This window comes from Mastigoproctus giganteus, chromosome 1 (genome assembly GCF_048544385.1).
Source record: "Mastigoproctus giganteus isolate SK-2022 chromosome 1, ASM4854438v1, whole genome shotgun sequence".
NCBI lineage: Eukaryota > Metazoa > Arthropoda > Arachnida > Uropygi > Thelyphonidae > Mastigoproctus > Mastigoproctus giganteus.
The window spans coordinates 32,283,453-32,296,182 of record NC_143575.1 but is presented as its reverse complement, the minus strand read 5'-3'; the positions used below and the strand labels follow the sequence as shown (position 1 = coordinate 32,296,182).

Genomic DNA, 12,730 nt, shown 5'->3' with positions numbered 1-12,730 from the left:
TTCCCCTCACCAATCTTGTTGCCCTTCTTCGTACACGCTCAATAAACTCTACATGCTTCCTAAAATGAGGCCTCCAGACCTGTATGCAGTACTCAAGGCGTGGCTTGACCATTGCCTTATACAAAGGGATCACTTATAATCACCTCCTTTTCCCCACTAACAAAATTCCTGTATATCATTGGCAATACTCCATGACCTGCTCTGGCAGCTTGTCTACATTGGTCAGAAAATTTCATATCTGATTGCACAATTACTCCCAGGTCTTTTTCATTTTCTACCACCCCAAGCATAGTACCACACAGTTGGTATGTTTCTCTGGGATTACTTCTACCCATATGTAGTACTTTGCATTTGTCAATGTTAAACTTCAGTTGCCTCTTCTCAGCCCATCTGCCCAAATTTTCTAGATCGTGTTGCAGTAGTACACTGCCCATTATTATCATTAACAACACTGTCAACCTTTGTATCATCTGCAAACTTTGACATTAAGCCTGATATACTCTTATCAATATCATTGATAAATATATAAAACAACAGTGGGCCCAACACCGAACCCTGGGGGACTCCATTAATAACATTAGTCCACGAAGAAGAGCAGCATCCATTGATTACCACTCTGTCTTCTCCCACTCTTCCCTTTGCAACAGTGTCAAAAGCTTTCCTGAAATCTAAGTATATGATATCAAAATTATTTTCTGCATCCAGTCTCTTTGTAACCATATCATAATATCCAATCAGATTTGTCAGACAAGACTTTTCCTTAATAAACCCATGCTGTGTCTGAATTATTACTGCAGTCTTGTCTAGATGATCCTGCAATGCATCTTTAACCAGTTACTCCACTATTTTCCCTGGAACAGAAATTAAACTAACTGGTTTGTAATTACTCGTGTCACCCTTTTGGGGATACATTTGCACATCTCCAGTCCATGGGGGCTTCCCCTGTGTCCAAGGATGCTCTCATAATTATGGCTAAGGGTTTGTCTAGTTTGTCTATAACTGGATAAATCCCATCCAACCCTGGTGCCTTATGTTTAACTTCAACAATTTCTCCTCCACTTTGCTCTCAGTTATTACAAAATCATTAAGCACCCTGTTACAGTTTGATAAAAATCTGGCATTTCCCTCCCTTAATAACTCTTTATGTGTGAATGTAGATGCAAATACTCATTCAGATTATCAGCTGTGTGAGCAGGATCATCAACGGTCGAACCATTGATATCAAGTGAACCAATCTGATTCATCTCCTTCCTTCTAGAGTATATAAAGAAGTCCTTGCTGTTTTTCTTAACATCCTTTGCCAAAGATTTTTCATAATCTGCCTTTGCTTGCATAATCTCCTTTGTAACTTGATTACAGACTAGTTTATATCTGCCATAGGCTTCTGTGTTGCCCGATAATTTATATGAATTCCATTCATTTTTCTTCTCTGCCAGAAGTCTCATTAGTTCATGTGACATCCATTTAGACCTAAACCTTGAACAGTATTTCTTATTTGGTATGAAAAGTCTAGTAGTTTCCACGATTAGTTCCTTAAATGCTTCCCACTTGGCACCTCCGTGGGCAGGAGCAGCAGTGCATAGCACAAGCTTCTTGATTAGACCGGGGTTCAAGCCCATGACCACCAAATACGGAGGATGCGGAAAGGTCAGCGAATGACCACCACATATCCCCGGAGCAATATGGCTTTAATTGCTAATGCTCCTAAAAACCAAACTACTACTACTGCTTCCCACTTAGAATTTGCTGTTAGTAACATCAACAGTTGGTCCCACTGAGAGTTTAAAAACTGTCTGAGACCATTGTTTTTATATTTTGAACATTATCAGATTTTTAAAAATATACACAATTTTGAAATAATTGTTTTACAGTATATATTTTAAATGTTTAAAATTTAGTGAAATTTGTTTATTTAATTGAATAACACTTTTTTAAGAAATTACATAAAATGTTCTTTAATCAACAGAAAAAATACAGTTGATATATGCAATTACAACCTTTAATTTCTTTTAAATAAATAATTGTCCTTAGCTCTTCACCTTGTCAGTTCTCAGAATCAAATAGTGCAGATTTTTCAAGGACTTACTCAAAGAAATATATCGAAGCGTATGCATGATACCCTTATTCCAACTGGCATGCTGTATGACCCAAGAACAAAAGCTCTAGTTATGAATGGGAAGCCAGGACATTTACAATTCTATTCTTTACATGAAGATAAACAGCTTTATAATGTAAGTAAGGTGTTAGTTTTTAAATTTGATATTTATATGAAAATGAAATAATAATAATTAAAGTAAGAGAAACACAATTCTGCATATAGATTGCAATGCGTCACAAAAATTTCTAGAAAAAAGTATCTATGAAACACTGACATAGAGCATTACATTATTCATGAATGCACTGGTGCTGTTTCAACTCTGTCGATCCATTACATTATTTTTAAGTTAATTGAATAAGGTATACTAGTACTCAGTGTGCTGGTCAACTATTATTGCATGCGGTTGGCATAATAGTTGACCATTTTTAGCATATTTGTGTATTACAAAATAAGCAATGCACAAATATGCTTGTTTGTGTACGCATATACACAAACAAAGGACACTGAGGTTATTGTCTGAATGTTTTGCAAAAGTCACTGTCTCTTTTGGTGATTTCGTAATTTTGGCAGTACAGTAAACCCCCGCTATTCGTGGGGGTTACGTTCCTGAGAAATTCGCGAATACCGAAAACGCGAATACTGAGTTATGGCTCCCATAGTAATAAAGGGGTTCCGTTCCAAAGTATGAAATATATAAGAAAAACTAGTCTAAAATTTTGTCTATGTATGTATTATATGTACCTTCATAATATGACATGTACATAGACAGTACATAGTGAAATGCAAGCATATGGCATCGAAATGAAAATAAGAAACAATTTAATATTAAATGTAATATTTATTAGAAATTTCAAACCAGCACCTTTGCTAGCAAAAAAAAAAACATCCCGCCAGTGCTATCACCAGTTTCGCTAAAGTGTTGATAAAGGAGTTTTGCCTTTTCGCGAATGATGAGTGAACTTAACGGAATTTTATTTCGAGTTCGGTCTTCTATCCACAGATTTAAAGCCTTTTCCATTTTTTCTAATTTAACATCATGAGTTACAGAGCAAATTTTTGAAGCAATTAGCACGTTTTCACGGACACTACGGCGGATTTTTTCTTCCGATTTCTTGATTGATCGTACCGTTGACTCATTGATTTTATAATGTTTTGCCACTGAGGAGACACTTTCACCATTAGAAATTTTGTCTAATAACTCAATTTTATTCGCTAATGTTATCACCTTCTTTGATATTTTCACATTTCTCTTTTTATTCGTAGCCATATTTTTGTAGGGGTTAGAAAGAACTTGTCCACAATAAAGTCACTTTCTTCCGTTAACACACTCGAAAAAGTCTGTTTTACACTGCAAAACGGTAGATTTATAATTTTTGTAAGCATATCAATTTATAAATTGATAAATTTATTCAGTTTATAAGCATATAAATTAAAAGCAAACGACGAAACCTTCCATGACTAACACATACTGAACAAGGATTACCGAGAAACATCCACGCTCGCGATTTTTTCACCCCTCTCCCCCCACCCACTGAGCGCTGTTTTGACCGGGAAAGATAATTTTAGCCACGCCCATGTTTTTTATGGCGGAAAATATTCACGGCGCTTTAAAATTCACATTTTTTCAGGTTTCATTTTATATTAAATCGGCTATCGCGAATACAGATACCGCGAATAGCGGGGGTTTGCTGTACTCTCTGCTAGTACATCTAATTCCTATATATAATTTTCCCTTTTTTTTTTTTTTTTTTTTTTCACATGGCCAATGATGTGCATGTTTATAGCAAAAAAATTTAATCTGGCAACCACTAACATTTTGCTAAATTTCTATTTGTTAAAGCTGTGTTGTGAGGCCAAAAAATTTGGGAAACCCTGAAGAAAGGTATCTAATGTTGATTATTTCGAAAAAAAGAATGGCGGAGAAATAGGTAAGATGCACAGTTGTACTCAGAATGAGCTAGGGATGTTGTTTGAATAAAAACAAAAAAACTGTAGGAACGAAGGCACAAAAAGAAGATTAGCTGTGTTGTAGAAGCATTATACTCTGGACCAACTTAACCTGACATGGAGAGTCTGTGTCAGGAACTATACCACAGCCTGGTATTTGTGCACAAAAGTATTACTCACAGTTGATGCTACAGCTATAAGATAAGTGGAAAATTTTTGTAGTGATGACAGAAATCTTTTTTTAATGTGTTAACATTATTTTTTCAACAAAAAATAACCAAGGCCTCAAATGAAATGGCAAACAGTTTTAATTATCAAAGCAAAGTTAAACGGAATAAAAAAAATAAGCTGGATTACCAAAGTACGTTTCAAAGTCATAAGCCGAGTGGGTAAAGTACCTGCCCGGCAACCCAAAGGTCGCGTGTTCGATTCCCGCCTCGGGCTTGGATCAAAGTACTGCAAAAACCCTGGGAGGTGCAATATGGCCACAGAAGCCGATGCGCCAACAACTACCAAATCAAAAAAAAAAAAAAAAAAAAAAATCAAAGTCATAACTGCAATCTTTGCCATGAAAGTACTGTGCAACTTGACTTGAAGTGTATGGGTGATAAGATATACATATTTATCTATTTTTGAAGTTTTTTTTAATGGCGCTTCTGCTGTTTACAAAGGACACTGAGGTTATTGTCTAAATGTTTTGCAAGAGTCACTGTCTCTTTTGGTGATTTCATAATTTTGGCAGTACTCTCTGCTAGTACATCTAATTCCTATATATAAATATAATTTTTCCTTTTTTTTTTTTTTTTTTTTCACATGGCCAATATAATTTGCCATCTGTATTGGTGTAACACAATTTACCCCCTTGTTTGCTAATAGTTGTTTCTGCAACTTTAAAAGTGAGATTTTCACTAGCAAGAAATCCCTTGACATTCTACATGTTCAGGTGGGTTTAAATTGCGATGATACAGAGGCAAATAAAGAATTTTATATTCATTTGAGCAGCAATATTATCAAGATAATATGATTCATATATGCTACATACATTACATATCATGGAAAACAAGTCAACCTGTAAATGGTATGCTATATACATTACATATCATGGAGAACAAGTCGACCTGTAACATGGTATGCTACATACATTACATATCATGGAAAACAAGTCATCCCATGGAATGCCGACATGTTAGTGTCAGCATTCCATGCGATCTTCTTTTCAATCAGTCAAGTTTGAATAAAAAAATTGGAAATTCAAGTTTGAATTTCCAATTTTTTTTTTATAGATGTTATGGGTATAGTTTCCATTTGAAAACTGTGATATGGTACACAGTCAAAAACAGTAACACCATTATATTTTAATTAGGCATTATTGTTTGTTTTGGCAATAATTTGTTTATAAATCACTCCTCTTACTGTGCACCATTCTTTTGACCATGGTAATCTTCTTCACTTTTCTTAGTTCTAAAAAGATAAACTGTTCCAGAAACACTCTTTGTTACTACTGTCATGGATTATTAATCTTGAGCCTTTTCCCAAACAGCTTTCAAACCTGGAGACAAATTACACAGGAATGCATGTTTGCTGGATTTGAACATTGTCTTGCAAATCTTTCCATTTGTATGACAAAATTTATTTATATTTCATTGGTGTAATGAATTAGCCTACCTTCAGAATGATAATGTTGAATATCTCATAAATAACATCTGTGCTGCTGCTGAATATCAGCCTGTTCAGTAAATGTAGAAAGCCACTTAATTTATGGTATGTAAATCCAGAGTTTTTCATTATATTTCATACTGTTTGCACATAAACATCTGGCAGGTCTTCATCCTTGTTGTTATTTGGTTTTTAGGAGCATTAGCAACTAAGGCCATATTGCTCCGGGATATGTGGTGGTCATTCCCTGACCTTTCCGCATCCTCCGTATTTGGTGGTGACGGGCTCGAACCCCAATCTAATCAAGAAGCGTGTGCTATGCACTGCTGCTCCTTCCCACCTGGCTGTGGAGGCGCCGTCTTCATCCTCATTCATAATTTTTAGGACTATTGATCATTATGGAAAATGATCACTTTTTCATCATGGTTTGAGTTCTGCATTTTGACAGCCGGTTCCTCTTTGGTAGAAAATAATCCTTTTTGCTGAATTTCAGTTTTCATCCCGTCTGGTAATTTCATTATAATTTTTATGGATGGTATTCTTTTAACTTCCAGAAGACATTTCAGATGATAACCTTAACTAAATTACTTAAAGGCTTTCCAGTTGCATAGCGTCTGAACTCAGTTGACTGATGGATAAATGCCATTTTGATAAAACATGTAGCTAATGAAGAGTTGCTCTGGAAATTACATACTATGAATAAAAGAAGTATTAAATACATTCATGTCAAATATTTCAGTAATTATTATCCAAAATTCATGTCAAATATTTCATTAATTATTATCCAAAATTCACGTCAAATATTTCATTAATTATTATCAAAAATTCATGTTAAACATTGCATTTAATGTCAGTATTTCAACGTGTACATTTGAACTATGTCTTGTGGATATATCTACCTTGCCATAGACTTTCCAATGTCAGGTTGGGTTTGTCCTAACTTTTAATGTTGATTATGAAAGATATAGTTTCTGTTTGTTGTATAAGCTTTCCTCCTGATGAAACTGGAAAGTCCTCAAATGAGAGGAGATAACCCTAGAAATTAACTTTGACTTAAAAATCCAAAAAGTTAAGAAAAGCAGCTGAAACACAAGTTAGAGTTTCATCGCATTTTTTCAATAAGACTAGATAACTCAGTGGTATTGTCCTTGATCATTGATTTGATTGCTATTGGGTTCGATACCAACTGTGAGTGTGTTTTAGTTATTAGTCATATAGCCATAGGCTTTTGCTGCACCAGTCAAAAAAAAAAAAAGTAAATGTAGATTAGAAAATTATGCTCTTCTCTCCTCACATAGGTAACTGTCCAGTTGACCTTTGAATTTATTCACTAGTCAGCCTCAACTACCTGTGGAAGCAACTTGTTCCACTAAAAGAAAACTTTCTGCAATCTAGTCTAAATCTCTTCCTCTATAATTTGAATCTATGTCCCTAGTTCTGGAATTGTTTATAACAGTGAAAATTCTTCCTTCATTCATTTTACTAACCCCTCTGAGAGCCTTATAAACCTCAATCAAGCCCCCCCCCACAAGGTGCCTAGTTGCCATGCTCTGTAGCCCATTTAATCGAAGACTTTCCTTTTACTGATCTCACCATGTGAATTGCCCATCTTTGGACCCTTTCAAGAAGTTCAACATCCTTTTTTTAGATGAGGTCTCCATACTTGGACACGTATTCTAAGTGCAGTCTTACAGTGGAATTATGACCTCCCTATTTTTACAGGCTATTGTTTGGTAAACCATGGGCTTTCCTGGCTACCTGTTTACACTGTTCAGACAACTTCTTATTTGCCCATATCATAACTCTCAGATCCATTTCTTCCTCTGCTGTCCCTGACAACAGAGGAACCCCACAAGTGTATTCAACCCCACAAGTGTGTAAGTTATTTTGGGGTTGCTATTCCCAAGTATAAGAACTAGCATTTTGCATAGATGCCGATTCACTTATAATAACTGCAATGAAACACACCAACCATCTATGACTGAAACTTTATTAAAATAGTAATAAAATAAGACAGGATAAAATCTGTTGTAAAAATAAAAAAAAAAAATTTAATGACTGTAAAGTTAAAAGCAATAAAATGATAGATAAATTAAATTTTATGAAATTAAAATATTTGATAGTATGAACCAGAGCTGTAATGCTCAATAAAAAATAAGAAATTAAAATACACAAAGTTAAAAGCAATAAAAACAACTGTAGCTTTCAAAGGCGACTACCTCCTTTATCAACAATAAAACTTAACCGTTATGGCACATCCTTAAATAACATCAGCAAGATCACAGCTCACAGCACGTATTACCACAGGAGCATGGGCATTATCCTCCATATGTACATGGAAACCGGAAATGGCATGGGAGCATGCTGGGAGTAACCGTTCGTCCTCTCCAAGAATTACAATATGAAGGAGGAAATTAATACAGACTCACCTATCTCTATTGATGGTATTATGTTCTGAAGAACAAATCCGCACGCTTCTAATACCTATGCAAATGATCTACGATGACAGCATCACCTGAAGAAATTTTGTGGTTCTGTTCTGCTCTCAGAAGTGTTCAGCCACAGCATATTTCCCATAGTCTGTGATCTTTGTTGTGTTAATATGTTTCCCCATACGATCTTTGAACCTGCACTTTGTCTCTCCAACATAGCACTCCCCACAGTTTGGACATTTGATCTCATATATGACCACACTTGTACTCTCAGTAGGCACAGGGGATGCTGTCATCATTGATCGTTCACCTTGGGTTCTTCATCAAAATTTGGAATACGATGTTTGATGCTGAGCAAACACTGTGTCTAACTTTTGAAGTTGGCAGTTTTCAAGCACATTAAGTTAATTTATACCATAAATTTAACAGTCACATAAATTTATGTGACTGCTAAATAAAACCTTCAAATTTCTACTCTGGGTACATGTGATAAAATCAGTGGCCAGTCAAAATGTGTAAAATAAAGTTTTGTCATGAAAACAGATGACTTATAATATGCTTTGTATATAATACAGAACTCCATTCTTCAGATAGTCCCATTTTTAGATGATTGCTGCAAAGAGTGTGGAATTATCTGGTGGATCACTTTGTTCATCTGTTTGTCAGTTTTTAATACCTATAACAGCGTTCTCCTTACTGAACAGACATCAGTGATATTTGATATTTTGATACTTCTTTTAAGCTTTCTAGGTTGTATTGTGAGAATTGATTTTTACTATCTGGAGCAGTGAAGGAGAAGGCAGTGTGTGCATTGATCATTTCTGGCTTAATGTGACCGGATGATTCCAGGCATAATTAATCAATGATTCTGCCTGAAATGGTTAATCAGTTCTCAGAATATGACTTTAAAAGATTCTTCTTTAGTTTAAAGAAGTATGATCCTTAATAAAATTTACCAATTACATTTATATTTGTTCCCACATTGGATAATTTGTGTTATAAAGATAGTGTTCATTTTTATCCACCTAATTACAGGCTTATATTGACGTATGCATATACACTGCAACAAATGACGAGTTATGACATTTCTTTTTTTCTGGTAGAGGTATGCAAATTTAATTTTTTTTATTGTATGTAGATACATATTCATTAATTTGCTTATGTGTGCATTGACTCACATCATGATAAAACTAGGAAGTCACTAATAACTAAAGCAACTTTTGAGTTGCTTTAGTTATTGATGTCTTCCTAGTTCCTACTTTTGCAAGTAAGAACTTGTAGTTAGATAACCTTTGTTGTAATGTGAATATTTAGGTTACCTCATCAGCATTAAGCTCAAATCGGTAATGTCAGCTTTATAAAACTTAACTCTTTGTATCTATATGTATGTTTATTCTGAATTTGTTATTACCCTAATCAATGAGTTTTTCTTCTATTTTGGTCTTTGGAAATTTTATGATCATTTTGCACATACTTTGTGTTTGTGCTTTTATTAATTTTTCCCTTTCATCTCTTATAGTTAGATATCATTGGTCAAAATTATTTAACTCAAGAAAGGAATCAAAGTATTATTAATGTAGAAGTTGAAAAGGCAGATATAGATCATCAGGGTCTTTGGCTTGCTACCGTGGAACGTAGAGATGATGGAGAAACCTGTCCAGAGATTCGCCTTAAATTTTGGAAATACGATCAAGTTTCTCAAAAGTAAGTTATGCATGCTTGATTGCATTAGTAGTTCTTTCTGCTTGCTGACTTGATATGTTTGTTTTAGTATGTTTATTCAGTAATAAGTGAACAATATGAAATGACACAGCACTTATGCTTGCATATTAGGTAGGATACACTTAGATCCTTTTTTCATTTCTTATATACATCATTAAAATGCTGATTTTTGTCAAACGTTTTGTGTCAAAATGGAAAATTTGAAATAAGAAATTAAACAAATATCATTTTATTGAAAAATGACACCAAGCAAACCACTGTAAACTTTTTTGTTTCTGGCTCCATTGGGTTTTTATTGGTGGCCAAAAAAGCAAAAAAAATTCAGATAAAGGGGAGTTAATATAGCTTGACACTGTACCTATGAATTACCCCATTAAAACAATCAAGTCATATTAATTACTGTCTTCAGCTGTGGTAAAAGTAGAGCATGCTATTTATTTAATAATTTTGAATATCAAGATAGCAGCAAACTTTATTAAGTCTTGTTTCTGCACCTTAATATCATAGATTGTTGATGAAGTGGCCTCGCATTCTTTCCTGAGGGGTTTTATTTATTTTTTTGTTGTTATATCCCTTTTCTAGTTTACTTATTATTGTACCTCTCGTTTTTGAGTTATTGTTAGCAGGAGTCATTTATAAATTTGCTGGTCCTAGACAAAATTATGATGTTTAAAACAATTTTTATTTAAGAAAACTTTTTTTTTCCTTCAAAAGGTAATGTAATTATGTAACATGGCACAGGTTGTAAGTTGTCATGGCCAAATGATGGGTCCTGAATATTTATCTGACTAGTCTAGGCATAAGTTTGACCTAATCATTAGCATTATCCTTACATTTTATATTCATAATGTATGGGGTACACATTATGGGGAATAAATAAATAAATATTTCTCCAGCAAAAATAATGCTTGGTTTACAGGACTACCAATTGGCATAACCATGCAGAACAGCACTCAGCTGCATAAGCACCACTACCAGTCATTTTTGTAACAACAATAACATAAAACTAATAAAATATGCAGAGTAAAATAGTAATATTTAAAAAGTTGAGATATTTCCAATATTCATTACATAGTTTGTTATATAGTGTATTTTGTTTTGTAATTGTGTAGTAGTAAGCATTTAGTTAATCTGGATGTAAGCAAGCATTTGCATTTATATTATTTTATTATTTTATTTTTTTCTAGGTATGTACTCAGCACTGTTGTCCATGATCCTCATTATAGTAAGGTGAATGCTGTTAAGTTTCGTCCTCCATTACTTGGACAAAATTCTAATCCAATGGTGGCAACAACTAGCAGTGATAAAAAATTTAAGATCTGGACACTGTCGGAAGATGAAGACATACACAGTAAGTTCTTTGTTCTTGTTATTCTCAATATACAGTCAGTCCTTGTGTTCCTAGAAACTCTCGTGCAATGCAAAATTGTGCAATATAAACAGGCCCTATGGGAAAAATAGGGTTAGGTGCCAACCACCCAAGATTGAACACACATTTGTAACCAAAACATTACCAAACACAATAAATAATCGTAATAAAATACTTACGTATTTTATTACGATTATTTATTATTATACGTAATAAAATACGTAATACGTAAGCAATTTAATTACTTAAGTATTTTATTATGACTATTACGTAATAAAATATTGATAATGCTTTTGCTTCTATCATAAGCAAACTTTTTTGTTTGATTTTCTATCCAAACAGACGACAGCCGTCCCATCTCTTCCAATTCTTTGTGTCTTAATCTAATGGATTTTAATTACACTTTGAGTTGTTCCTGCTATGAAAGTTATTTTTATTTTCTCTGCATTCTTTGTAATTCTCGGCATTGCCTCATTTAGGTCTGCAATATCACATGGTCTTTCATTCCGCTCAAATTGTTTCACAATTTCATATTTTTTCTCTATCAAAAGAGGCGGACTGGCCATAAGCCTTACTGGGGAAACCCCAGTGGGCCGGAGGCCGGTGTGATTTTGACCATAAACCATAGTATGAGGCCACTATTAATTTTCCTGGGTAAGAATTTTTGATCCAGTCCGCCTCTGTTTATCAATATTGCTTTTGTTTTTCTCTGTGAATCTGCATTGTCTTCACCAGGATGCTTCCTTTTCACACCTTTTAAGTATTTTACTCATTTTTAGGGAATAAAGGGGCGCATTATGGCCATAGCTGCCAATGTGCCATAAAAAACCAAACCAAACCAAACTTTAGGGAATAAAGCACAATTACAAAACGAGGAGGCACACTTGATACACATAAACAAAGCTGTGCACGTGTAACAACTGAATAAACAACACCGTAAAGGCAGAGAAACACTATTAACACCTCACATTTTACCAAGCACATTTCTAGGGGTTACTACCATAAAACAATTTCCAGTTGCGTTTCTGCGAGTGGAATCTGTTATAAACTGCTAGTAAACTCCATCTAATTGCATTTGTGATTATACCGATAGCTGGAATTGTGTTGGTTTTTACGTTATTATGTTTCCCCTTCACTGATATAAAAAACAAATACATTTTCAGAATCTTCTCTTCATTCCTATCGTGTTGCGTTCAGTTGGGGTGATTCCGTGTTCAACTGCCATTTCTTGTAAACACAAATGCGAATCGTGCATAAGTGAATTCGGTTCATGTTATATAAGATATCGTTCCCCTATTTATAAATCGTGTATGATCGAATTCGTGTAGTGTAAACACGTGTTATACGAGGACTGACTGTACTTACATCAGTATACATGTATATAGAAATTACTGTTTTAGCTATTGCAGCAAAATAGGAATTATTCAGAATTTTAGAATTTATGGGTTCAGGAGAGTGAAAAGTTACAGTTTCAGCACAGTGAGACACCAGTGTACCTACCCCAAT

At 34.4% G+C, this 12,730-nt stretch overlaps 1 protein-coding gene across 1 annotated transcript in view; it reads left to right on the top strand.

Moving 5' to 3' along the window:
* The window catches only part of l(2)05287 (WD repeat-containing protein l(2)05287), a 93,250-nt gene that overhangs the window by 46,189 nt on the left and 34,331 nt on the right, over positions 1 to 12,730 (top strand). The window contains exons 10-12 of the mRNA XM_090368719.1: positions 2,032 to 2,231; positions 9,653 to 9,837; positions 11,043 to 11,206. Of these exons, the coding sequence (XP_090224845.1) occupies positions 2,032 to 2,231; positions 9,653 to 9,837; positions 11,043 to 11,206 (549 nt within the window). The remainder of the gene's footprint in view (positions 1 to 2,031; positions 2,232 to 9,652; positions 9,838 to 11,042; positions 11,207 to 12,730) is intronic.